The sequence below is a fragment of the Tachysurus vachellii genome, chromosome 5 (genome assembly GCF_030014155.1).
Source record: "Tachysurus vachellii isolate PV-2020 chromosome 5, HZAU_Pvac_v1, whole genome shotgun sequence".
Classification (NCBI taxonomy): domain Eukaryota; kingdom Metazoa; phylum Chordata; class Actinopteri; order Siluriformes; family Bagridae; genus Tachysurus; species Tachysurus vachellii.
In genome coordinates, this window is record NC_083464.1 from 8,281,145 (window position 1) to 8,306,024 (window position 24,880).

Consider the following 24,880-nt stretch of genomic DNA (forward strand, 5'->3'; position numbering starts at 1 on the left):
AGAAATAGAGGAATTCTGAACATAGAGGGTTCTAGTGAACATATATACACTTGTGTAGTAGTAGCAGCTGGATGAGGTATTGTGCAAAACAGCAACTGAGTGAAATATGGATATGAAATATCTGGAGACTGGAGACTTTCTATTACAAATCTTTGCTTAATCGTGCGTGAGCTGGCAGAGAAGTTTTGATTTTGAATTCCATGATGATATTTTGTTGTTATGTTGTATAGAAATGCAGCGTTGTGTGACAGAAGAGTGTCAGAAAGAATCAAAGGTGTACAAGACAGTAGTGAGAGCAGCTGTGCTGTACAAGTAAGAGACTGTAGCAGTGAGGAAAGGACCTGAGGCAGAGATGGAGGTAGAAGAGATGAGGATGTTGAGGTTCTCTTTAGTAGTGACGAGGATGGACAGGATTAGGAACGAGCACATCAGAGGGACAGCTCAGGTTGGCGGTTTTGGGGACAAGGACAGAGAGGATAGATTGAGATGGTTTGGATGTGTACAGAGGAGGGAGATGGTTATATTGGTAAGGATGTTGGAGATGGAGCTGCAGGTAAGAGGTCAAGAGGAAGGACAAAGAGGAGACGTATGGATGTGTTATATGAGGACATGAAGGTAATTGTTGTGAGAGTAGAGGATGAGGAGGATAGAGTTAGGTGGAGACAGATGATTCGCTGTGGTGATCCATAACGAGAAAAGTCCAAAGTAGAAGAAGAAGGAATTTAGAAATGCAGGGACTAAGTCTGTAATTCTTCTATTTCTACAGTTGTGCTTCACACCATATTATGACCACTGTGCTTCCTGCTGCACTATTATGGTGATGTATTATTCTGTGTGCTCATTACAGCAAATGAACATGCATGTACAATGACTTCATTAGTACCAGTGTTAAAATTTGCTCATTTGATATCTGGACACTTTTCCAACATCAGCAGCTCGTGTAGTCGTGTTTTGTGTTAAGGGAATAATAATGTGTTGCCATATATTAATAAATCAGTGAGCTCAGTGTTCGTACAGCCAAGGGCTGGAGCAGACAGGAAGGGGAATTATTTCCCAATATTTATTCCCAATGGCATCAGAGGCATCTAGCGGTGTAAACGCAGCACTTTGCCTTCCTGCTTTTGTTCTAGTTTTCATTTATGTTTCTCCGGTGCTGTAAATCTGGTCGGCGTGTGAACCTGCTTCCATGGTGTGAACAGATTTTATTTTGTATTGTGCTGTGAAATAAAGGCCGGGCATCACAGAGGGACTAAAAAAAATCCACTAAATGCTGTGTTTTGGAGACAGGTCTCTTTGAGTGTTGACACACAGAGCTGCTTTCCTGTGAGTGATAAGCATTATGGGAAGCCTAACATCCTGTGCTGGACTGTACCGGCTGGATGCGGAGGCTGGTCACATCAGGTGAGAGCAGACTCAGGAAGTTCATAGAAAGGACAGCATCTGTGCAGTTTCCTTGCGCAATAGCATTACGGTTTAATACTTTGTACGAATAAACATGTGCTTGTGTTTATCTGCATGGTATGTTGTGTCAAGGCCAGGCTGCGACGATCAGACTCTGATACGGATGTTATATTTTTTCACTAATTGTTTTGTGCCATTATTGCATTACTTAGGACGAATTGACTTCAGGATTTTGTTGGAAATGTTCCATGGCCTTCTCTTGACCTGTACCGCACACACACACACACACACATTCACTCTCTCTCACACACACACACACACGCATAAAAGTTTGTACGGCTGAATAGGTGATTTTTTTTTTTCATCCATTGCTCAGAACTCAACTCGATATCCAAAGCATCGGCATCATGCACTTCAGCTTGGAAAAGTAATGAGAATAAAGTCATGAGACCAGAGAGCCGAGTGCCAGTCTCTTTCACCGGTCGCTCAGTCAGTAATCATCCACTGCAGCAGTTGTACCATGGCTTTATACCCTGCTAAATTATTCACAGATTGATATGAAGTGTCTTCAGTGAGAAACACATCGTTTATTGCTGAGAAGAGACGTAGATAGCTCTTCAGCAAGCTTATTATCACTGATGACCCTATACTTACCTGCAGAAGCTGCTCTTGTTAGCTTTGAAAAAAAATGACATTTTTATGTATTTTTTTTTTCAAATGAAACGAGATGCTATTTGAAATCTGATGTGGTTGTATCTACCTTGTTTAATATTTAATATGTCATGAAAATGGAGAACGAGCAAACCCCAAAAAACGACAGGCTACGGGGTTTACTGCTATCTCAGGTAATGAATTGAAATTTTTGCATCTTCGCATTTCAGGTCTTTGCGTTTGTGTTCTTTCCGTATGCAGTCAACACAAATGTTCAATGACCTTCACTGCATAAAGCTGGATTAATCACTTCAGTCGTGTGTAGAGAAATTGTCCTCCCTCTTAATCACTTCCAAATGGTGATTGATTAAGAAATGGCAGCCATAAGCTCACTTAACGCTCAAGTGAAGACATATTTAAGTTTTTTTTTTGTTTTTTTTTTGGTGTATGATTTGTCATCATTTCATTACACTAAGTTGAGTGAACAAATGCTCCTTCTCAATCAGTTTGGAAAAAAAAACAATCAGTTTGAAACCATTTTATTTTGGAGCACCAATTACACTCATCCATGGGTGATGAGAGGACCACAGTTTGACCTTATTATACATGAACTCTAATTTCTCACTGTTCCTAATGTTTCCTCGTTTCTGAAGCAAACCAAACCTGTGATTTCCCAGCATTTAAACCCAGCAGGTCCTTATCTGCTCCTTGGCCATCGGGGATCATGTCAGAGTGGCCTCGGACAAAAGCAAATTGTGGTAACTTGATTTTCAATAATTCATACCCTCTCAAAGCTCTGTGTGGTAGGAGAGAGCGTTCCTGTCTGTGGTTATTGATGAGCGCCTGAGAGTTTTAGGCACGACAAGCTTTAGGTTTTCGTTATTGACTAAGTGATTGATTTAAACCCTCATAATTAGGCGGCCTAATTTAATTAAAGTGCAATTTAACGATACAGCCGCCCCACCAAAGCATGCCCTGGCATTGATAGATACGCCTGCGCGCGTATGAAATTGCAGTTGACAGATGATGTATTCGGCGCAGATGCGTTGCATCGACTGAGGGGGAGCTGAGGAGAACGCGGCCGGTAGTCCTGCTTAGCAATGCCGTTCGGCGTCCCTCACTTCCTCTCTCCAGACTCTTGATCTGGACAAATGCGACCGGCTCACGTTTCTGATTTAATTTAACTAATAGCATTAAAAACCTGTTCAGCTTTAATTTTCCTAAAGTAATTCACGTCATAGCCTAACTTTTATACGCCATTAGCAGTGTCTTAGGAAACGAAATGCAGACAGATTTAAGCGGTGCCATGTCTCTGTTGATTAAACTGGAGGGAATTAAGAGTGGCATGGAAATGAAATTAGAGGAATAAAGGTGAATAAAAGCAGAGTGAGCGCTTACAGGAAATTCCAGCCACCGCCTTGTGGATTATTTTATGAGCGTTTGTTTTTCTTTTTTTGTTTTTTTTTTTATATATATATATATGTTATACTTGTCATGTTTACAGTTGTACATCAAGGTAAATCTATCTTATTTAATAAACTGATTTTATTAATATAGTTAAATTTCTCTAATATTCAGCAAGTGATTTTTTTTTTTATTAAATAAACACTATTAAAAACTATTTAACTATTTAACGAATGTAATTGGATAAATAGAAAAGAAAGTTTAATAGTTTTTTATATTTTTACTTTAATATTTAGGGATAATTCCCTTAAAACACTATTTAAAATGTATATGAGACATTACTCTTAAATAAATAATGCAATTCTCTAGGAAACAGTTCAGTGTGTAGCTTAATGCATTGAGATGAATCGCATTATATTTTCCTATTCATTATTTATTATTACTTTTTTTTTTGTTTTAAGCCTAATAAACACTTCCTCATCTTAATGACTCTTAAGTGGAGGGAGTTGAAGATCTCTTTATTTTCGTTTGTGAACAGCGCTCTATCTTTACTCCTGAAACGCGTAGCTCTCGTCGTGGCTGTGTAATTGCGATAGTGCAGCTGTTGGAAGATTTCATTGATTGAAGTACTATCTTGACTTGGCATATACCTTGCTCTTTTTGTCATCCAGTCTTTCTTATAATCTCAGACAGGCTGCAGAACGATTACGGGGTAAGTTGACAAGAGATTCGATCGATAGACAAGGCGACAGAGTCGTGATTTGAGGCATTAACCAAGATGATTGCTCAGATTGAACTGACTGTTAAAACTGCGTAACAGTCAAAATGATATGTTCCTTACTGACACAATATGCTTTACATCTCATCTCGCTCTATACAGGACAAAGTAAACCACAGTCAGATAGGGTTCATGCCTCTAGATCGGATTACTCCAGCCCTTTATGTCCACTAATGATTTTTAGTCTGACTTTAGGTACTTTTAATGTTTGTTGGTCCAGTATAAATACATATAAATGTCTGAGAACTGCTGACTGGTGTGATAAATTGACTACTATAATAGGGGTCACGGAAATAGGGGATGCAGATGGAGGTCTGAGGGTTGATGAAAGGGTTAATAAGTGGCTACCAGTCAAGTCCAATTGAATCTGGTTTCCACCATGAAGCATTAATTGGGGTAATGGAAGTTGGCTCTGAGGGACAGCTAGATTATAATGGGTCTTTGTCAGGAATGTATGTTCCCATTTAAATTTGGGTTTGACATGACCTCGAGTGTCGAGCCTTGGCGTCTACATGACAGTATGTCCACTCCGTTTTGGAACTCTTATCCAGTCGGCCACTTTTGAGAGTTGCAGAGCGGAACGTAAATATTCTCCTAAGCTCGAGCCGAAGGGCTGTTGCACCAACTCTGTACCAGGTCTGACCTAAACGATTCTCTGAATAAAAGAAAATTATACTGACAGTAGAAAATTATACTGACATCAAGAAGCCAGAGTAGTCTCGGTCTAAGTTGGGCCATTATCCTGTTTGATGGCTAAAACAAAGACCATTAAAGGCTCACTTTGCCTCATTCGCAATTTTTTTTTTTTAACTGATCATTATGTACTTTTATCACGTGTATACATACGTATGACTCTGCTTGTAGTGACAAGGTTTTTTTCTTTTCTCCCGTCTTCCCTGGTGAATGTCTCTTTCTAAAAGCTTTGCTTCATGTGAACCCATCTGGACAAGACTGTGTTCCAAACACTTATTAAATTACACAGCACAGAGTGCACCAGGTTTAACATGACCTTAGGCACTCATGAATCCTAAATCATGGTGTTGAACTGCTAATGATAAAAACGATCTGAATAGAAATGTATTATTCTATTTTGCAAACAGCTGTGTTTGGTGGTTTTAACTGTGTGTAAATGGAAAATATTTTTTTTTTATTTAAAAAGATCTCATTTAAATATTCTGTAACCCTTTTACCTCAACGGATTTGCTTAAATGACCACACACAGGAGTGAACTGTTTTTTCTCTCTCTCTCTCTCTCCCTCTCTCCCTCTCTCCACTTTATTTAAGAAGGTGCACCATGTGTACTAATTATCACATTATAGATATTTTTAGTCCGGAGCATGACTTGGCTCTTTGTACATATTTCAACAGTCATTGTTTCAGGGTCTGCACAAAAATCACCTTCTTCCTTGTGTTATTTCATGGCTCATTTACTAGTTCCTTATGTTGGATGTAAAAACAGATGCTGAGGCCAGTGTGGAAAGGGAATTCCAGAGCTTGGTGTTTGGTTAATGATTTTGAGATATACTCTAAACTGTTGCGTGCAGTTAGATTCCTGAAGATAAAGACCAGCCATTATAGCTGTGTTTCCGTGTCCAGTTGAGCTGCCGTGTGGTTTCTTTAGCACCATTGTTTCGGGTATATATGTGACTGCTTGACTGTTATGATATGACCTTCTGACCCATGAAACTTAATGGCCTGAAGGAAGGTTTGTATAGGCTTTTAAGATACATATACAGATATTCATATACAATAAATATATATATATCCCCAAGCTTTTGTGCACCATGGACTGGTTTGATCGCAAGACATAATTTCACGGACAGTTGGGATGTCTGGCTGTTTAAAATTCATTTATACAATGGGCATAACGAGTGAGTAATAAAGCGTGTCAAGGGGAAGAGACAGATGTTATTAAAAGAGTATTCCGTTTTTCAAAATAAAACATTGTTCGGAGTGCGATTGTTATTAAAACTACAAATAAATTATTTATACTTTCTGTGCAGCCTGGTACCCATGGAAGGCACCGTGTCCGCTGACATATAGCATGTTCTATAGTCAGTCAGGAGAAGTGATTAGCTTTTTTACACTTTAAGGTTGTCCAGCTAGATTCCAACAAGCAAAAAATGCAAACTTTCTTTTAAAATAGTTTTTAGCATTGTATTACATAAGAAATTACTTGCTGAATTTTTGGGATAGACTATATTAGTATGCAACGTTATTTGTATTATATTTATGCTTTGATAGTTTTATTTCTGTCAGTTCTGTCAGAAAATAGCTTATTTAGTCAGAATATTTTGTGAAATGATTATTCTGCTTAGTCATCTAGGGTTATTAGCACTAGCAGATATATGTTTGTTAGCTATCTTGCTAGCTTATGGTTGCCTTGCAAAACAAGTGGACAGCTTGTGATGCACGCTTTCTCTCTCTCTCTCTCTCTGTCTCTCTCAGACTCACACTTTTTCCTCACACACACCACATGTGGATAAGTGTATCAGCAGATGTGCCCCACTGACACCCATAAGCTGATGGTGGTTCAGTGAAGATAAGTGAAGATCTACTGTCCCCTTTGGGTAAAAACGACCTCTGATCGTTCGGGACAAGCAGAACTGATGATCAAGGTTTTCAATGATGCTTGTCTGACACATTGTCTGAGTGCCTCTGGTTTTGCAGGTGGACAGAATTGAACAATCGTTATGCCTGCCAGCCATCTTGTCTCTCTTGACTCAGCTCTTGCTCTCTTTCTTCTGACTGACTTGTTGCTTATGCGGACAAATAGAAGCATTTAGTTCTCTTAGCACAAAGGATTTTGGGAAGGTACTGTGCTTTCCACCCAGACTTTATCTGGATTTTATGCCTCTTCAATCTTTGAGAAGATACCATGCATTCTACTCTGAATTTGGGAAGGTGCAAAGCTTTCTACATGAACTTTGTGTAGGAGCTTTGCTTTACCTGAACTTTTAGGAAAATCTCATGCTTTTCATAGAAGCTTGGGACGAAATCTCACAATTATGCTTTCCTTCTTTGACCTGCATGATAGATTTTAAGAAATATGAACAGAAACTCCAGCTCAGTGTCTCTGAGGTGATCATCACATATTTCTTTCCATTTCCCACCTTTTTAAAAGCCAAACAGAGACACTCCACCGATGGTGCATTCGCATCCCATAAAGTTGGAGCTCGGAGATCTTCTCTCTCTTTCCATGTCGTGAGCAACTTCTGTTACTGGAGTTAATGACTTGCGAGTGTCAGTGGTGATGAATGTGAAGCAGCCCAGCTCCTCCACGCCATCTTAGAGCTGTCAAAAACAATGCAAGCGTGTGTTGCAGTCACCAACAATCTGCCCTTACTCTTCTACCCCAGACATCTTCTCTCTGTTTATCCTTTCTCGCAATATATATTTACTGACTTGTGATTGTCTGCTGTCTGCTGAATCCAGAAATACAATATGTGTGCCTCATGATGGATGAAGTGCCCTCTCTTTGCTTTGTAAATGTATGTATGCAATTTAAATCAGTGTTTGACTCTTATTGAGTAAAGTGGGCGATTTGTTCCACGTTCAGAATTGAGTTGGAATTGAAATCGCAAAACACAAGAGATTGTTGTCAGAATAAGTCTGTTATTTCCAGCTACTTTTCATATAAATTAATGTTTGGATGGCATGTAATTAAGGCTCTGACAGTAGGGGTGTGTTTTGAGACAGAGGTGATTGACTCGTTTTTACAGGGAACCGTTCGATGTTTTTCCTCAGGTTTCCTGATAAAATTTTCATGACCTATTTCTCTAATCTCTCTGACAAAGGAGTGATGGAGTGGGGAAGGAGAGAGGGAGCGACGGAGATGAAGAGGAAGAAGGGAGAGACAGCAGGAGGAGAATGAAAATGGGAGCGAGAAAGAGAGAGAGAGAGAAATAGAGGGCCAGACAGGCTCTCCAGGCTGCAGGACGTATTTTGTAGACGATGATTGTCTGAAAAGGCTGAATGCATTTCCATATAAAGACGGCACAGCGCTTATTTAGCTGTGCTTGACATTTCGGCAAGAGGCGAAGGTTAAGGGTGAGACTGGCTGAATATTAATATATGTGGCTAACAAACCAGCGCTAGCTGTCGCTTAGCGTCTAGGCGCTCACTTGGCCTTGGAAATGATCTCCAGTCAAGGGCTTGAGCGAAATTAGAGAGGGAAAATTCACTTGTCATTATGCAGATACTTCCTCATTTAATGCAGGCGCGCTTGATTGCGTGTTAAGCTCCTCTCTTGTTCTCTTAGGAATAGGACAAGGCACAAGCAAACACGGCCAATGGCATTTGCATGTAATGTCTGATAGTAATTTGGGTTAGTGCCACAGCTTTGGGGACTAAACCTCTCCTTGTATTGCTGACAGCAATGACATTGGATATGATGTCAGAATAAAGAGCTAGGAATAAGGAGGATGTGATGGAAGACAAAGAGAAAAAAAAAAAATCATCCTTCCCTTATATCTGTTTAACTCCAAACTCAAGCCATGCTGACCGGCGGCTGACTGATTATGAGAAATAGATGACACACATAAGTTTTCTCCATTGCTGCTGCAAAGGAACCAGTGAAATACTCAGTCACTTCTCTCATGTCTGGATAAATTAGATTAGCGTGAGAGAGAAACCGGGAATGTGTCTGAAAAGTAACAAATGCTGCCTACGCAAGCTGTATTCGGCTCGGAAACTCCGTCATTGTCCTACCCATAATCCACTATACGAGCACTATATTCTGAATGTTTGATTTCTATTGGGCCATCATGTCACGCTTGCTGTATTATCTCCAAGTGTTAAGTAATGACTTAAGAAAATATTAGCATATATTAGCATAGAGTGTATTAGCATAAATTAACCAGCTAAGCAACTTATTGTTTTCAGCAACATTGTTTGCAGTTGGTATGTTTGCAAATAATGTATAATTTCTTATTTTATACGGAATTGATCATTTGATATTTTATTTCTGACAGAAAATAGCTTATTCAGTCAAGATATTAAGTGAAATGGTTATCCTGCCTATTCATCTAGGATTGTAGAGCTAGCAGATGTATGTTTATGTTAGCCATCTTGCTAGCTTATGGTTTGCTTGCAAAACAAGTGGACAGCCTGGCTATTTGTGATAGGCTTGTATTTCTCTCTCTCTCTCTCTCTCTCTCTCTCTCTCTCTCTCTCTCTCTCTCTCTCTCTCTCTCTCTCTCTCTCTCTCTCTCTCTCTCTCTCTCTCTCTCTCTCTCTCTCTCTCTCTCTCTCTCTCTCTCTCTCTCTCTCCCTTCAGACACACACAGAGCTAACATTACTCTCTGTAGCTAACAGTCACCTGGCTTGGTAACTGGCTTGGGGTTGTATTTCTGCCATTGACGCTTATCTGTAAACACTGCTTGAAGTAATGCATCCTAAGACACAGACTCATGAGATACCATACACTGAGAAAAACTTGTTCCCTAAGGTTTACAAGATATTGTTCCAAGTTATGGGTTCTACTTGGAGCCCCCTCCCAACTTCTCTAATTCTGGGTAACATATATTTTTTAAGACTAATATGTGTGTGTGGGGAAACGGCTTACTTTCTGTTTTCCATTCTCGACAGGATGAAGAGGAGGACGAGAGGAGAAGAGACGAAGGCAAGAACGGGCGAATAGAACCAGTGGGCCGAGCGGACTCCATCTCTCTAGAGTAAGTTCAAAAGCCAAGGCTGCATAATGAGGCATTATAAGGACTATTTTTATCTCCATTCTCCAGTCTAATGCAGACTCTGTTAACCTCCAGTTCAACTACAAAGCGTTTATGGCATGCGGTTTGATTAATTTCAGATTCAATCCAAACAAATTCAGCACGGGGCTAATAAAATTGTCTTTAGGTTATTGGAGCACGCTGTTCTCTTCGCAGTCAGTCTCCCATGCTAGGATCAGACTTGCGGGCTTTTCACCAACACACACATATACACACACACACACACACACATGGCCTGCTGCAGGCCTGAGTCTGATTGTAATCACTTAATTGAGGTGTCTATTTGGGTTCCTCATCGACCCACATGTCTTAATGGCTGTCTGGATTATAGATGGCCCTGTGCAGAAAGAGATCCAGACTAGACGAAGTGCACAACTGCGAGCCTTTTCAACCTCCCACCTAGAAAAACTGCTGTTATACTGTTTTTTTTTTTTTTTTTTCCTTCTATCATTTTTTGTGTGGTTTTGCTGCTGCTGTATTTGTTGTTGTTGTTTATCTCTCCTCAATTGTCACACAGTGACCTGCTGAAACCGGTGGAAGTGTCGAATGGCGGCGGGCCGCTGGGAATCCACGTAGTGCCCTTCAGCTCCAGAGACAGAAGGTAATTTGCAGTTATTCCACAACAAACCTCTTACCCAGTTAGCTCGTTAGCCATAACCACATGTGGTCTCTTCTTCCAACTCTATTACCCATCATTCTTTCTGTCCTTTTAAACCGTTATTGAATGTCGGGAACGCTACAGTGTTAGCGACGTTGTTCTATGTTGTCCTAGACCCACCCACTTTCCTTTCTCTTTCTTTTTTCTCACAGCTTCTCTCGAGCTTTTGACGGTGACTGACATTGTGCAGCATTTGTTCAGTCTGTCTGCATAGCATATCTTATCAAAGGACTTGCTTTCCTCTAACAATGTGAGGCATATTTTCTCTCCTCCTCAACAATACTCTGCTGAAACGTGTGATTTCTCCTTGACTGCGCATGGCAATTTCATTGGCTTCCTTCCAGAGCTCTTACTGAATAATAAATTGAAGATTCAATAGCTGAGGTCTTGAGAGAGTTCACGCAGGGTGGCAGGAACGATTCTGCCACTTTGCATCCCTCTATAGACTGCAAGAAAGGGACACGGGGCTCAGAACGTCAGAATGAGACGCATCTTTATGGTCACAGAGGGCCACGGAATATGGCCAAGCCAATCCAGCTAAAGCGCCAGACCCAATCAGGGTAAAAGCTCATCTTGAACAGTGACAGTGGCTTCTTCCTGTGTTTGCCCAAGGTCGCCTTGAAAATTCACTAACAAATGAACGAAGGTCTGCTTCGTCATCAGATGTCCTGGTTACGGGTCCTAAAAGGATTTTTTTCAGCCTGTTTCAGGAGCTTTAGATAGGAACCGTAAATAGTTGACCTTTTCTAATGGATATTAATGTTTTAAAAAAAAAAAACATTTCATAGGTAAAGCCTTTATAAAATAGAAATATATCCAATAAAGATGTCTTTTAGATGAAACCTCTGTAGGGTATAATATTTGATAAATAATGATAATCATTTTACAGGTCAAGCTTAATGCTTTGGGAATTTAAAGATCATTTTATTAGCTTATTTATGCATTATTTATTTTCATTTGAAATAAAATACATTCAATCGATACGTGCCTTCTAAAAGTGAACAAGCCTGACTTCATCCCCTGACTCAAATGTGTCTTCAGATGCTGCATAACTCCTGAATGTTCTATAATCAGTGTCAAACTAACAAATATCTGGAACCAGGACAGTCAGCTGTGAATCACATCCCGCTAATGGCTTCATCAGGGCCTATGGTGGTGTCTCTCAGACCGCTGTCTCTCATTAGCATTTGGACAGAGGCCAGAGGGGTCAAACCACTAGCGCTAAGAGAGAGAGAGAGAGAAAGACTGTTAATGTAGATGCTGAAATCATTTCGACACCAAAACCGAGCATCTGCCGTTAAGACAAATACGCATGTGTATACTCACTCACACACACACACACACACACACATATGCGTGATCAAGGATTGTGAATGCATTATTCCAATAATGAGATCTCATCCCATGACCAGTGTGAACTGTAAACAACCAGCGGTGTAATTGCGGCGCATAAATGGATTCTGATTGCATTATTATTCAATTAAATCCAATGGAGGAGAACAGGTGGTCTCCTTCTCGCTAAGCATTCTGGGCCATCACTCAAGCGACGGGCGGCTCTGCCACCGATCGAATAATGATGGAGCCGCAGATTCAACCAGTCACGTCCGAGTGTCTCTTAATGACTGCAGCTGGGACAACTCCAGATTGAGATCCCGCAAGCCGACTGAGAAACCTTGCTCATATTCTTGTTGTTAGTGCCGAAATAATTTTAATCAAACAAGGGACCGAAAGGCTGGGCAGAGCAGGGTCACTTCAATCTTCTCTCACTCCAGTCCAACATTAATAGCTCATGAATAATGAAGCACTGCAGATCCTGGATCACTCCTGTGGGAGTTTTGCTCACACTCCTGGTCAGTCATTGTCTACTTTATGAAGATAAAGCGCGTGTGGCTCCACTTGCACATAATAGTACATCATTACTCTGTATGTGTGTAAGTGTTTAATCTCCCAAGGCTAAAAAAAACACGTCTGTCTGCAGGAGCTGTTACACCTCGGTGATGATTCTACGGCAAAATTTAAGAACGTTTCTTTATCTGTAATCTCCGTTTTAGCATTTCTCACTATATTTCTATATCTATAAATTTTCCCACATGCTTCACTATGCCTCTATTGTATATTTCGGTTGCAGTAATCATCGATTTCTGTATTTTTCATTCATTTCTTTAACTCTATCAGTCATTTCAACAGTCGGCCTGTGAAGATTCTGTGCGTGCTTCGGTATAAATGCTTTTATTTTAATTCATATTTCAGTTCTGACTGCAGCCCCAAAGATCCTTTACTGTTTAGTGCAGCTCGGTCGCCATACTTTAATGAGGATGAGGTTCACTTTTAAGTCTGGTTCCTCTCAAGGTTTCTTCCTCTTCCATCTAAGGGAGTTTTTCCTCGCCACAGTAGCCTCACTCACCCCAGGCTTGTTCATTAGGGATAAATACAAACACGTTTAAATATAAGTCTAATATTAATCTTTGTCTTACACTGATTTTTGTATAATATACATTTTTTTGTATTATGCTTTGTATGTTCTGTAAAGCTGCTTTGAGACAATGTTAAAAGCGCTATACAAATAAATGTGAATTGAATTGAACTTGAAAAAAGACGACTTATTCCACTTAATTATGATTTCAATATTTTCTAAACAAATAAGAACAAACGACTCGGTTACAAAAAGACGATCGTTTAATAAGGAAAAGACACATGTTTTTGTTGGCAGGTTTTTTTTTTCCCGTCGACTATTTAACTGAAATCCGACAATATGAAAATGTCACCGAGTTGTGACGTTTTTTGTTTATGAAAGTTAAAATGATGAAATGATTCATTCTACCTAAAAGTCACGGCTCTTCGCTCCTACTGCCTACACTAGTGGTAGATTTCTTTGTCCTGATACAACATTTACGTTACGCATTTTAACTCGTTAGAACGACACATTTATCCAAAGCACCGTGAGCTGGTGAGGGTTAAAAATGTGACCAACTCAAGGACCAACAGCATCACACTTAGTGTAGAATAGACAGCTGGCGGTGTCATAGTGTACACACTGTTATTCTACATGACTAGATCAACCTTCTAACAGCTTTGAGCTAGCACTAGTAGTGAGATCTCATCCACAAACATTTGTTTACACTCAGGTCAAGGTGATGGGGCAAGAGGGCAGGAGAACTCACTGAGGTTCCTGGGCTCCTGCAGTATAGGTCTCTAAATATTTGATCGGTTGAATAAATAAAATCTCTGGAATTTTATCCTTAAGTAAATGACACTCCGGGCACTGTTCAAAGTCGTCTGAAGACAGGCTGACATTTGAAAGCTATAGAAGAGCTTGTTATAACTGTTATAACATGGTGAGTGTCATCTTTTTGCGCTCGCTCGAATTTCAAGTTCAGCCCCTTTTAATGTTCATAATGACGCAGGCTTTTCATGAAAGAACGTGTTTATATGACCAGTGTGCACTCTTTTTTTTTAATTTATTTATTTATTTATTTTTTAACTCTATGCATCCCACTGACCAGAAGATTCTTCCAGGATCAACCAGTCACTGTCCACAGGAATCGATGGCTCACTAAATGGTTTAAGGTGAATGGGAATGATGTAAATAATATACAGTTACCATCACAGTCACAACACCTTCCATTGTGACATAAACGTGTTAGACAGCGTGTTTCATCACCATCATCAAAACCCTTAATGAGGGAATATCATTCTGTTGTGGCAGCCAGTGTTGTCCAACACAGTGTTCGTTCTTTCTTTCTTTCTTCCTCACGTTCTTTCTTTCTCACTTTTGTTTTCTTTCTTTCTTTTTTTCTCACTTTCTTTCTCTCTCCCCCCTTCCCTTTCTTTCTTTCTTTCTTTCTTTCTTTCTTTCTTTCTCACTTTCTTTTTCTTTCTCTTTTTTCTCACTTTCTTTCTCTCTCGCCCCCCTTCCCTTTCTTTCTTTCTCTTTTTTCTCACTTTCTCTTTCTTTCTCTCCCCCAGTTCCCTTTCTTTCTTTCTTTCTTTCTTTCTTTCTTTCTTTCTTTCTTTCTTTCTTTCTTTCTCTTTTTTCTCACTTTCTTTCTCTCTCTCCCCCTTCCCTTTCTTTCTTTCTTTCTTTCTTTCTTTCTTTCTTTCTTTCTTTCTTTCTTTCTTTCTTTCTTTCTTTCTTTCTCACTTTCTTTTTCTTTCTTTCTTTCTCTTTTTTCTCACTTTCTCTTTCTTTCTCTCCCCCAGTTCCCTTTCTTTCTTTCTTTCTTTCTTTCTTTCTTTCTTTCTTTCTTTCTTTCTTTCTTTCTTTCTTTCTCTTTTTTCTCACTTTCTTTCTCTCTCTCCCCCTTCCCTTTCTTTCTTTCTTTCTTTCTTTCTTTCTTTCTTTCTCAAGTTCTTTCTCACGTTCTTTCTTACTTTCTCACTGTCTTTCTTTCTCTTTTTTCTCACTTTCTTTCTCTCTCGCCCCCCTTCCCTTTCTTTCTTTCTTTCTTTCTTTCTTTCTTTCTTTCTTTCTTTCTTTCTTTCTTTCTTTCTTTCGCTCTTTTCTCACTTGCTCACTTTCTCTCTCTCTCTCTCTCTCTCTCTCTCTCTCTACTCTCTCTCTCTACTCTCTCTCGCTGGCTTCCTTTCTCTTATCTTCCCCTTCTTTCTTCATTCTACACAAAACAGAGGGTGAAATGTGGTGAATGTTCTCGATGTTCATAATGACGCAGGCTTTCATTTGGAATATCATTCTGTTGTGGCAGCCAGTGTTGTTGCCCAACACAGTGTTTTTCTTTCTTTCTTTCTTTCTTTCTTTCTTTCTTTCTTTCTTTCTTTTTCTTTCTCTTTTCATTTGTTACTTTCTTTCTGTATAAGTGGAGTTGTTGGAGTTTCTCACACCTTTATCTCTCCGTTTTCATTAAAAGGCAGGTTTCTACAGTATATGCGTCTAAACAGTTGCTTTAAGCACACAGCAGACTTTCAGTCTCAGTGAGTTTATGCTATCTTTCATTTACCCTTTCACACACAACACACGCACACAAACATCAGAAACCTAAGAAGAGCATCTGATTATTTTTACCGTTTGAAGTTAAAGATAGTGTGTCGGAAAGGAATACTGATTCGCTCTAGACTTTGCATGTGTCTTCTTAAGACCTGCTCTTCTTCCTATTCACTTTTTAAACTTGTCAATTGTGACGGCACGATGCAGCTGCCTGGAAACGATGGCATCTCAAGGTTTGTGGATTACTCGCGACAGTGCCCTTCACAACACTCAGCCGAGAATCTGACACCGCAGCAGTCGAGAGAATTTCTATATGTCAAACCTCAGCTCCAGTTCCTAGTGTCAGTTTTGATGTGTGAAGATTCATGGCTAAGCCTCTGAGCAGCTCAGTGGAATATAGTTTGGCGGAGATATATTCAATCTGACTTATTCACAGTGGAACCTCACCTTCATATCACCTCTGCTTCCTTCTTAATAAAGTTCAAAGTTGTACTTCTGAAATTCTCCAACTCGTCATTGCTCCTTTTGCCCTCTTTAGAAAAGCATGAGGGTGCACACTGTTTTCTGTCTGTTTTCTGTCCATCAAGTCTGCGTGGGTCTAGAGCCATGTTTTTTTTTTGTTGTTGTTTTGGTGACTTATTTATTTGTTTGTTTGTTTGTTTGTTTGTTTTGCCTATTCATGCATTGTGGATGTGTGTCTTTGTGTGATGGGATCACAGTAGCTTAAATAACTTTAGATTAATTGTTATATTCAGTATAATGTAATGTTATATACAATATAATGCTAAATGCTATATACAGTACAAATAATGCCACATGGTTACTTGGAGTAAGGTTTCTTGGGACATTTGACCACAAACATAACCTCTTGATTTGTTAAATGAAATTAAAGCTATATCCTTTTATCCACTCAAATTTATAATAAATAAATAAATAAATAAATAAATAATTGAATTGTTTTACAATTTTATTTGAATTATTTTACAATTATTATGTGAAGTTGGTATATTAAATATAAAATAAGTGACATCTTGCAGATAAACACAAATAGAAAAACAAAAAAATATATTTTTTAATCAATTGTTAAGTGACATTCAAATTTATGTTAATTTTTTTAAATGAATTTATTTTTTCAGTGGTTTGTATGTGTTCATCTATTTTAATATTTTTAAAGCACACTTTTTTAAATAAATCTGTGACATTTTCATCTTCGTAAGTTTAAATCTCAATAATTTTAAAGCCATGACACGAACATGCTACATTTATGCAAAATGTCATATGCAATGCTATTTAAAACATTTTGCTTGTAATATTAACATATTGAAAAAGTTTCTGGATTAAAACAGCGACACTGAGTTGCATAAAATAATCATCATAATCTTTAATTATTTACAGCCCTGTGTGAGCTTGTGTTGAGCTCTGGCTCTGTGTTTGTAGTGTGTTATGCTGCATCTTTAGTCCTGAGCTGCTCGTCATTAACACGTTTGTGTGATTGTGCAGGACTCTGGGGCTGCTGGTGAAGAGGTTGGAGAGAGGAGGAAAGGCCGAGCGCGAGAGTCTCTTTCAGGAAAACGACTGCATCGTGCGCATCAATAACAGTGACCTGCGCAACATCCGATTCGAACAGTAAGCCTTTACTCCAGTGTGGACTGGATGGAGTTTCCTCTCTTCTGTAAAACTCTGAACTATAACTTTATAACATCTCTCTGCTTTTTTTCTGTAACTCACTCTGCTGTTTCATTCAAGCACTCGCATCTTCTAGGTCCAGCTCTCTGCGTTAGAGACTCTCTCTTGTACTCCACTCTCTCTGTGCTTTTCTCTCTCTCTCTCTCTCTCTCTCTCTCTCTCTCTCTCTCTCTCTCACTCTCTCTCACACTCTCTCTCACACACACTCACTCTCTCTCTCTCTCTCTCTCTCTCTCTCTCACACACACACGCACTCTCTCTCTCTCTCTTTCTCTCTCTCCCTCCCTCCCTCTATCTCTCCTTCTCTCTCTCACATACGCAGTGATTAGAGAGAGAGTGGACTGGTGAAACACACACACACTCTCTCTCTCTTTCTCTCTCTCTCTCTCTCTCTCCCTCTCTCTCTCTCTCTCTCTCTCTCTCTCTCTCTCTCTCACACACACACACACACACTCTCTCTCTCTCTCTCTCTCTCTCTCTCTCACACTCACACTCTCTCTCTCTCTCTCTCTCCTTCTCTCTCTCACATACGCAGTGATTAGAGAGAGAGTGGACTGGTGAAACACACACACATACTTTGACCAACTTTATTATTAGATATTACACAAATTTAATTTTGATGTTCCCTTTCAAAAAAACAACAAACAAACAAACAAACAAATAAACAAATAAATAAATAAATGTTGATTAATTAACTGTACTGGATTGCTCTTCCCTAATTAGCAAAGTCGAATGTCACTTAAGTGTTGTGCAAATATTCTGTTCCCCAATGGGCCTAGTTACACCTCGTGGCCTCTGTTAATCCTTTTTTTTTTTAAATTATTAATGAAAAAGTAAACAAATGGCATAATTCCTGTATCAACTGTGATCATCACAGGCGCACACACATCATGAACTACTTTTATACTTTGGTTTTTACTATTTATTTCATTTAAATTTCATTTAAATATTTTTTTTGTGTATCTTCTGTCACTTCCTGTTCCTCTCGGGTTCCTCTGTGCTCAGGTTATGCTGCCACTGTCCTCATGGTCAAGTAGTGATGAAGCAATAGTATAGTCAGTGGGTCATGGAGCTGAAATGGACATTATTTGTAGTCTAATAGTAATTTACCCTCAGTGCCGAGGATCTTTTTATTTAACCTTTACTTATTTAACCACACTCACCTTTAATATCGTGTATCTAAAGCCCATCTGTGATAGGGTGCTCTGACCTGAAGAGAAAGCCGACACGATTTACAGACTAAACGTACACCTGAGCAGTTCTTTAGCTGCAGCGCACAGAAAACAGAGAGATGCTGATAACCCTGAGATCCCGATTCTATCTCTACGCTTCTTTTCTTCTCACCCCCTCCGTCATTTTCTCACTAACTTCTTTCATCCCTTCATCTCTCTTTTCTGACTGGGTGGCATGCAGAGATTCAATTCAAAGAGATATTCTAATCTTTATTAAATTGTTTTGCATGGATAAATATTTAGTGCTGCTTAATCTAGCTCAGTGTAATGATGCATTGATGGAGTCGTTTATTATTCAATCAGAGGCGGGGAGCTGTGTGATTAGCTGCGTGCCACGGCTCTGCTCGTTAACACACACACACACATGCGCGCGCGCGCGCGCACACACGTAGATGCACACATACACACTGTTGTTTACTTGATTTTGGAAGGGTGAATTAGCATAAGAATGAAGAGAGGTCTCTTGGTGAGGCTGCATTACTCTGTAGATGCAGAGACTGAACTCAATGAACAGCTTATTACAGAAGCTGCTCAGAGCCTCACACACACACACACATTCGCATTCACGCACTTGTGGTTCTAATTTCTTTCAGCGCTCTTTCTTTCTCATAATCCTTTGTGATTGTGTGTTGTATTGTGAAGGTATGTATTGTGAAGTTGAGCTCAAATATACTTCACAAAATGTCAATTTGTGTCTTATCATTGAACCAGGAAAAAACCGACATAAAAAAACATCCTAAGTTCTGGCGAAAATTGTTCGGGCATAATTTCTGGCGCGAGGTGTCGTGTTACTTGACAACAACGTTGGTTAGTTTCCAAATCTCAGTGTAGGTTCCAGTCATGTTCTTGCCTTCATCAGTTCATCAAGTGATATTTTTGTACTTTGTCTGGTTTTTTAGTAAAGGTCAAAGAAGGTAGATGTTTTAAAACTTAAGATTGACAGGTATCTAAAGGTGCCTCCTTGCCCTTATTGGTTCAACGCTGGTGGTCCATGTCATCATTAATCTACAGAACCTGGAGCTTCACAGACTGAGTTACTCTCCAGACCAGATATTTCATTAACAATTGGCGGAAAGTATAAACACTATACAATTTGATCTGTGTTTGTTTATTTTGTTACATTTGACACTTTTTTAAAAAGTGCATTTTGCATTTTTCTTTAAAGTTCTAATCAAAATCACTCACAGTTTGCTGAAGGTTTCGATTAGATTATATAAAGTACCCTCGTTTCTGTGTGGACATGTATATTGGGCTCTAATGCATCTCTGCTTACTCCCCAAGGCTGTATGATTATGTAAATGAAATAAAAGATAATGTAATATGTGAATTAGCCTTGCTTCCAGCTCCAGCAGTGCAATTAGCCGGCGATTAGTAATGCTGATTTGCTGACCTTTGAATGTGTCTTCCTCTTAACTAGACAAGTGTCTCCAGTACCAGAAAAATGCTGTCTGCCACAAATGTCTGTGAACTAACTGAATAATTTGATTATTGTTTTTTTTTTATTATTGTTGTTGATTTAACCGTTTTTCTTCATTTTGTTTTTTCACTCCTGCAGAGCACAGGACTTATTTAGGCAGGCCATGCGTTCCTCGTTCATCCTGTTCCATGTGGTTCCAGCATTGAGGAAAGTACAGTATGAGCAGTTCTCCCAGAGTGAGCTTGGTGTTCAGCCTGGCGTTGGAGTTCCCGGCGCTGGAGTTCCTGGTACTCGAGGTCCTGGTCCCAGTCCCCGAGGTCCTGGTCCTGGTCCCAAACATCTATCCGCTGACTCCAAACCTGTTCCTGGTCCTGGTCCTGGTCCTAGCCGACTATCTCCTGAACCCAAACCTGGTGAAAGGGGTAGTGTAGTGGTCGGAGGCATCGATTACAGTCCTAAAAGAATGTCTAAGACTGGACCGCATCCTAACATTAATCACCAGACCCCGTCTTCCCAAATAGAGCAAAACCAACCTTACTCAGAAACAGCACCCCTCATCAGTCCAGCCAGCAAGGCTTCCACAGGCTTCACCAAAAAGATCGGTCGCAAGTTTAACGTCCAGCTCAGAAAAGGTGAGAGGAAAGAACCTGACATGACTTGGGTATGTAAGATATTGGGAACCTGGAGAAGGGTAAAACAAAGGGTTGTTTGTGATTTGTTGTATTTGGACATTTAACGTTTTAACTTGGCCCAGTGTGAGGGCCATGTACTGGTCCATCTCGAGGAGTTATATACAGAGTATCTTCTATAGGCACCAACAATGTACTCTTTTTGTCTACTGGAAAAAATGAAGATGCAAGTCCCTATGCTTTCAGCCATATAAATACACACCCCGTTTTAAGGTCCATGTTGTATCTTAAAGCTAGCCAACTCACCCAGTTATAAATGCAGTGCAGTGTCCACCTGTAAATTTCTCTTCCTACATTTTAACAGTTTAACTTAAAGGTGGGGTCTCCGTTGTTTGAGAAATGCTTCAGAAAACTGAGTCGGGAACGACAAACAAAACAAACATCAAAACAAACGTGTAGCCAATGAGCAGAAAGGGGCGTGTCTTGTCAATATGGGCGGAGAGAGTGTTCAGTGCGCATGTGTGACATTAGCAGAAAGCAGTTTTAACATTGACATGGATGATAAAAACAAAGAAAGAAAGCGAAGAAAGGCTTACGATAAGGTCAGAAGTAGGACGTGTTAATATAGGATCAGCTTTCCAGCGCTGGAGAGAACTGAAGGAGCAGGAAGTTGGTCACATATTCACAGATTGGAGTTTCCCGAGTCAATAACTCCTGAGCTAAACACTGTTACTACACAAATAACACCTCTTTTCTATCGTAGTAATGTAGAGACGCAGCTACAACCGTGTTTTGTGTAGTAACAGCGTTTAGCTCAGGAGTTATTGACTCGGGAAACTCCAATCTGTGAATATGTGACCAACTTTACTTAAGACGCCGAGGCGCTTTTTTCCTTCTCGATAGGTGAGTAACGTTGGTTTTGCTTTGTTACACAGAACTAATATATGCCTTTGTCCTTTACATGATTATGCTTGTGTGTCATTTTTGCTTGTTTGTTTATCTGCAATCGTATTGTTCTTCCCTTCAGCTATGATAAAGACACATTTCTTTCCATTAGTTGCCTGGGTTACGTATGTATGTGTGGGCGGAGCTATCAATACAGGGGTGGGACCCATTTGGATTAGGGGCGTTTTTTTTTTGGTGATTTTATATGTCGACATTGTCTTTCAAACACCGGAGACCCCGCCTTTAAGAATTTAAATTGAACTTTCTCCCAAGAAATTATTGTAAACATTAAGCTCACATTAACTCGCTGGTTTGTACAATCTGCGTATTAGCGTGGAAATGATCACATACCGTCTTATTTCAAAAAACCTTTTTAGATTAGCAGAAGTTTTGCTTAAATCTTTAGGAGATCAGCGATTTATAGTTATTTAGATTTTTTTTGCTTTGGAAGCCTACAACTGATCATTTTGTTTTAATAGCTTTAAAATAATGGAACATATAAACGTACTTTTTTTTTAACTCAGTAAAAATGTTAAGTAGTCTTGAAATACACCAATTTCTTTCGAGGGGTTTCTCCTTAATGTTCAACATCAGGAACCTTTTTTTTTCTTCACTATCTAAAATAATAGCATTCTGGTTGGTCCAAAAAATAGGTCATATGACCCTACATTTCTGAGCGGCGGCTGTCATCTGCATTCCATAATGCATGGAAAATGACCAGCCATGACTTACACAGATTATTTTTCGCGGCGAGAAGAAGTTTCTTTGAAGCCGTCTCCGATTTCACCTGCTATTAATGGCTGATGATATCTGTGTTGTCTGTGCAGGGATTTGTCTCTATGTGACTAATATAATTAGCACTTCAAAGCACGATAGTTGCTGTAGTGAGAGATTGTGAAGCTCACGCTTTCTGTCAGCCTGACCCGCTGCTCCAAATCCTGCACGGCGAAATTATCGCAGCTTTTCACGCTGCCTGAAAGCCTCACGTGTCTATCAGAGGGTCGGCATGAGCACAACTTTAAATGACTTGTACAAATAACCGCAAACACGCTTGCAGGTAATCTCAGAGCCTTGTGTTGTTTGACAAATAACTTACGGCAGGTTTCAGACTCACTGAGATTTCTCTAATGGCAGATCCAGACCGACTGCTTCCCAGAATAATTCCCGTATGCCGTAATCATACATTTCAGAGTATTTAAATAAAAGGGAAGATTAAAAGCCTTTTTTGTCAGCAGGATGGAAACACAGTAAGAGAGAAGAACAGTTAAGATGCAGTTACTCCCTTAACAACAAACAGCAAACCCCCGACAACCTGTCCCACTGGGAGAAATATTCAGAGGGCACGCACGTCGTCTGCTTTAATTGAAAAGACAGCTGCAGGCAGGAAGGGGACTGTTAGCATTAGCTACGATAACGATACACGCTTGTCATGCACTGCCCTGTGTGGTAAATGAAAACAGCACAATTTCAGTTGTTTGTGTGCTCAGTTGCATGTTTCCTTTTTATCACTGACATTGAGTGTGTGTTTGTGTTCTCTACAAAATTACTTGAGGCATTTATATAACTATAATATACACCTAGTTACAGTAGATATAACACTTAATGACGATCCAGTACATAAATTTTTCCTTTGTAAAAGAATGTTAACAATATACATTGCATTTTCTGTTTGCTAGCTAGATCACATGGCTAATGCTAGCAGATTGCTTGAAGCCAGTGAAACCAGTCCACGCACCTTATCATGTTATTGCCGACGCTAGTTCACAGGACAGCTTTATCTGCCTTCTTGCACATACATGAACTCACACTCAGCAATGATTGGCTCATTTCTTGCTGATTAACAGGGGAAATTTTGCTCTCTTGGTCTCCAGGCCACGGATAGCTGTGATATTGTTGGGATTTGAATCTGAAGTCCCCTGAGGTTCATAGGATGCTTTTATCCTACTTTTGCAAAGTTGTTGTTTTCTCCATAAATGAATTATAGTCATTGTTTTCTAAGGTGATGTTCTTACAGACCTTGCATTTTGCTCACAGAAGCAAACTTAACTGAATTCCCGGAATGCTTCTTGCTTATACTGGGAAACACACACCATCATGTCCTTCTCGTTTCACCCCAGTGAGTTAAAGTTAAGTGAGCGAGAGAGAGAGGACAAGAGAGAGTGTTTACGGCGGCGTGCCCCTTGGCATGACCGATCCTGATGCAGCAGATGCTGAGAGCTGGCGATTTGGCGTGAGACTTTATCAGAGCTTGCGGGAGGTGCCGAAGGCTGCTTTAACAAGAGAGGGCTGTGTTGCAGGCTAATCTGAGGGAGTCATCGCACACCAGTCCGAGATAAACGAGTGGTACACACCTCACCCTTTTTACCAACCCCACAGCGAACAGCTGCATTTACACAATCCTCTCATTTATAGCAGCGTTCTTGAGATTGACCCGGTGAGCGCAGGCCTGAGTCTCGGATAAACTCTACACTCTGCTAGCTCTGACCTGGTTCTGCTCCAGTGAAGCTCCTGCCGTCTGCACCTTTATTTACAGTCTAACCAACAGCTGAGCTTTGACCATTCTCAGAGAATTACTGTAGCAGTCATTTTTTTTTTCCATGTCAGCTGAGGTTTTGTTTTTTTTTTAATTCCAGTTTTCTGGCCTAAGTTATTTCACTTGTTCAGTTTTCTGTCATGTTGCTTTTTTCCCCCCTATAGCTGGTTTCTGGAAGGCTACATGACATGGCCAATTTGGGATTTTATCAAAACTCATTCTGGTGATTTATTTTTACTTTTCCCCTTCAATTATAATGGCTACGGCTCAAAATCCTTCTTTTTTTCTTCTGTCTCTATTAGTCACTGTGTCCTAATCAAATAATAGACTATGCAGAACCCAATTTTCACCTTGGTCTTAACGGCCTTTTGCCTTCTGACCACAAGTTAATTGGATTGTTTAAAATCAGGACTTTTTGGAAAGGAAACGAAGACATTTTTCCTCCATCATTTTACATTTGCATTACCAAGACCAAAAAAAAAAGGAAGTGAAGACATCGGTGATTAATTAGCTGGCTGTTAGAGAGGCAGTTCTCTAATTACCTGATTGAGTACCATTAGCGCTGGACTCTCCTAATGCCCAAAGAGTTGAAAAAGACATTGGATTATCTCTAATAACCAACAACAATCAGTGTTTTGCGCTCTGATTGCCTCTCCTTCGCAACAGAATGTCTAAAATTAGACCCATGAATTGCAAAGATGGATCTGAATGAGCCTGCTGTACGTTTTAGTGCTGCATGTTTACTCTTCCCCTGGGTTGAGCAGGCCAAGAGCGCTACTTTCTGAGTGGCCCAAATAGTGAAGAAGCCTGACTTAATGGCTATAAATGTGTCTTAAAATGAAGATACACGTATCCCGATGCACCTATCGCTC

General features: G+C 39.8%; 1 protein-coding gene across 3 annotated transcripts in view; it reads left to right on the plus strand.

Annotated features, from left to right (window-relative positions):
* Window positions 1-24,880, plus strand: part of pard3aa (par-3 family cell polarity regulator alpha, a) — a 403,329-nt gene that overhangs the window by 174,025 nt on the left and 204,424 nt on the right. For all 3 annotated transcript variants that reach the window (XM_060869627.1, XM_060869625.1, XM_060869626.1), the window contains exons 6-9: window positions 9,824-9,909; window positions 10,484-10,567; window positions 17,067-17,192; window positions 20,040-20,533. In XM_060869627.1, the coding sequence (XP_060725610.1) occupies window positions 9,824-9,909; window positions 10,484-10,567; window positions 17,067-17,192; window positions 20,040-20,533 (790 nt within the window). The remainder of the gene's footprint in view (window positions 1-9,823; window positions 9,910-10,483; window positions 10,568-17,066; window positions 17,193-20,039; window positions 20,534-24,880) is intronic.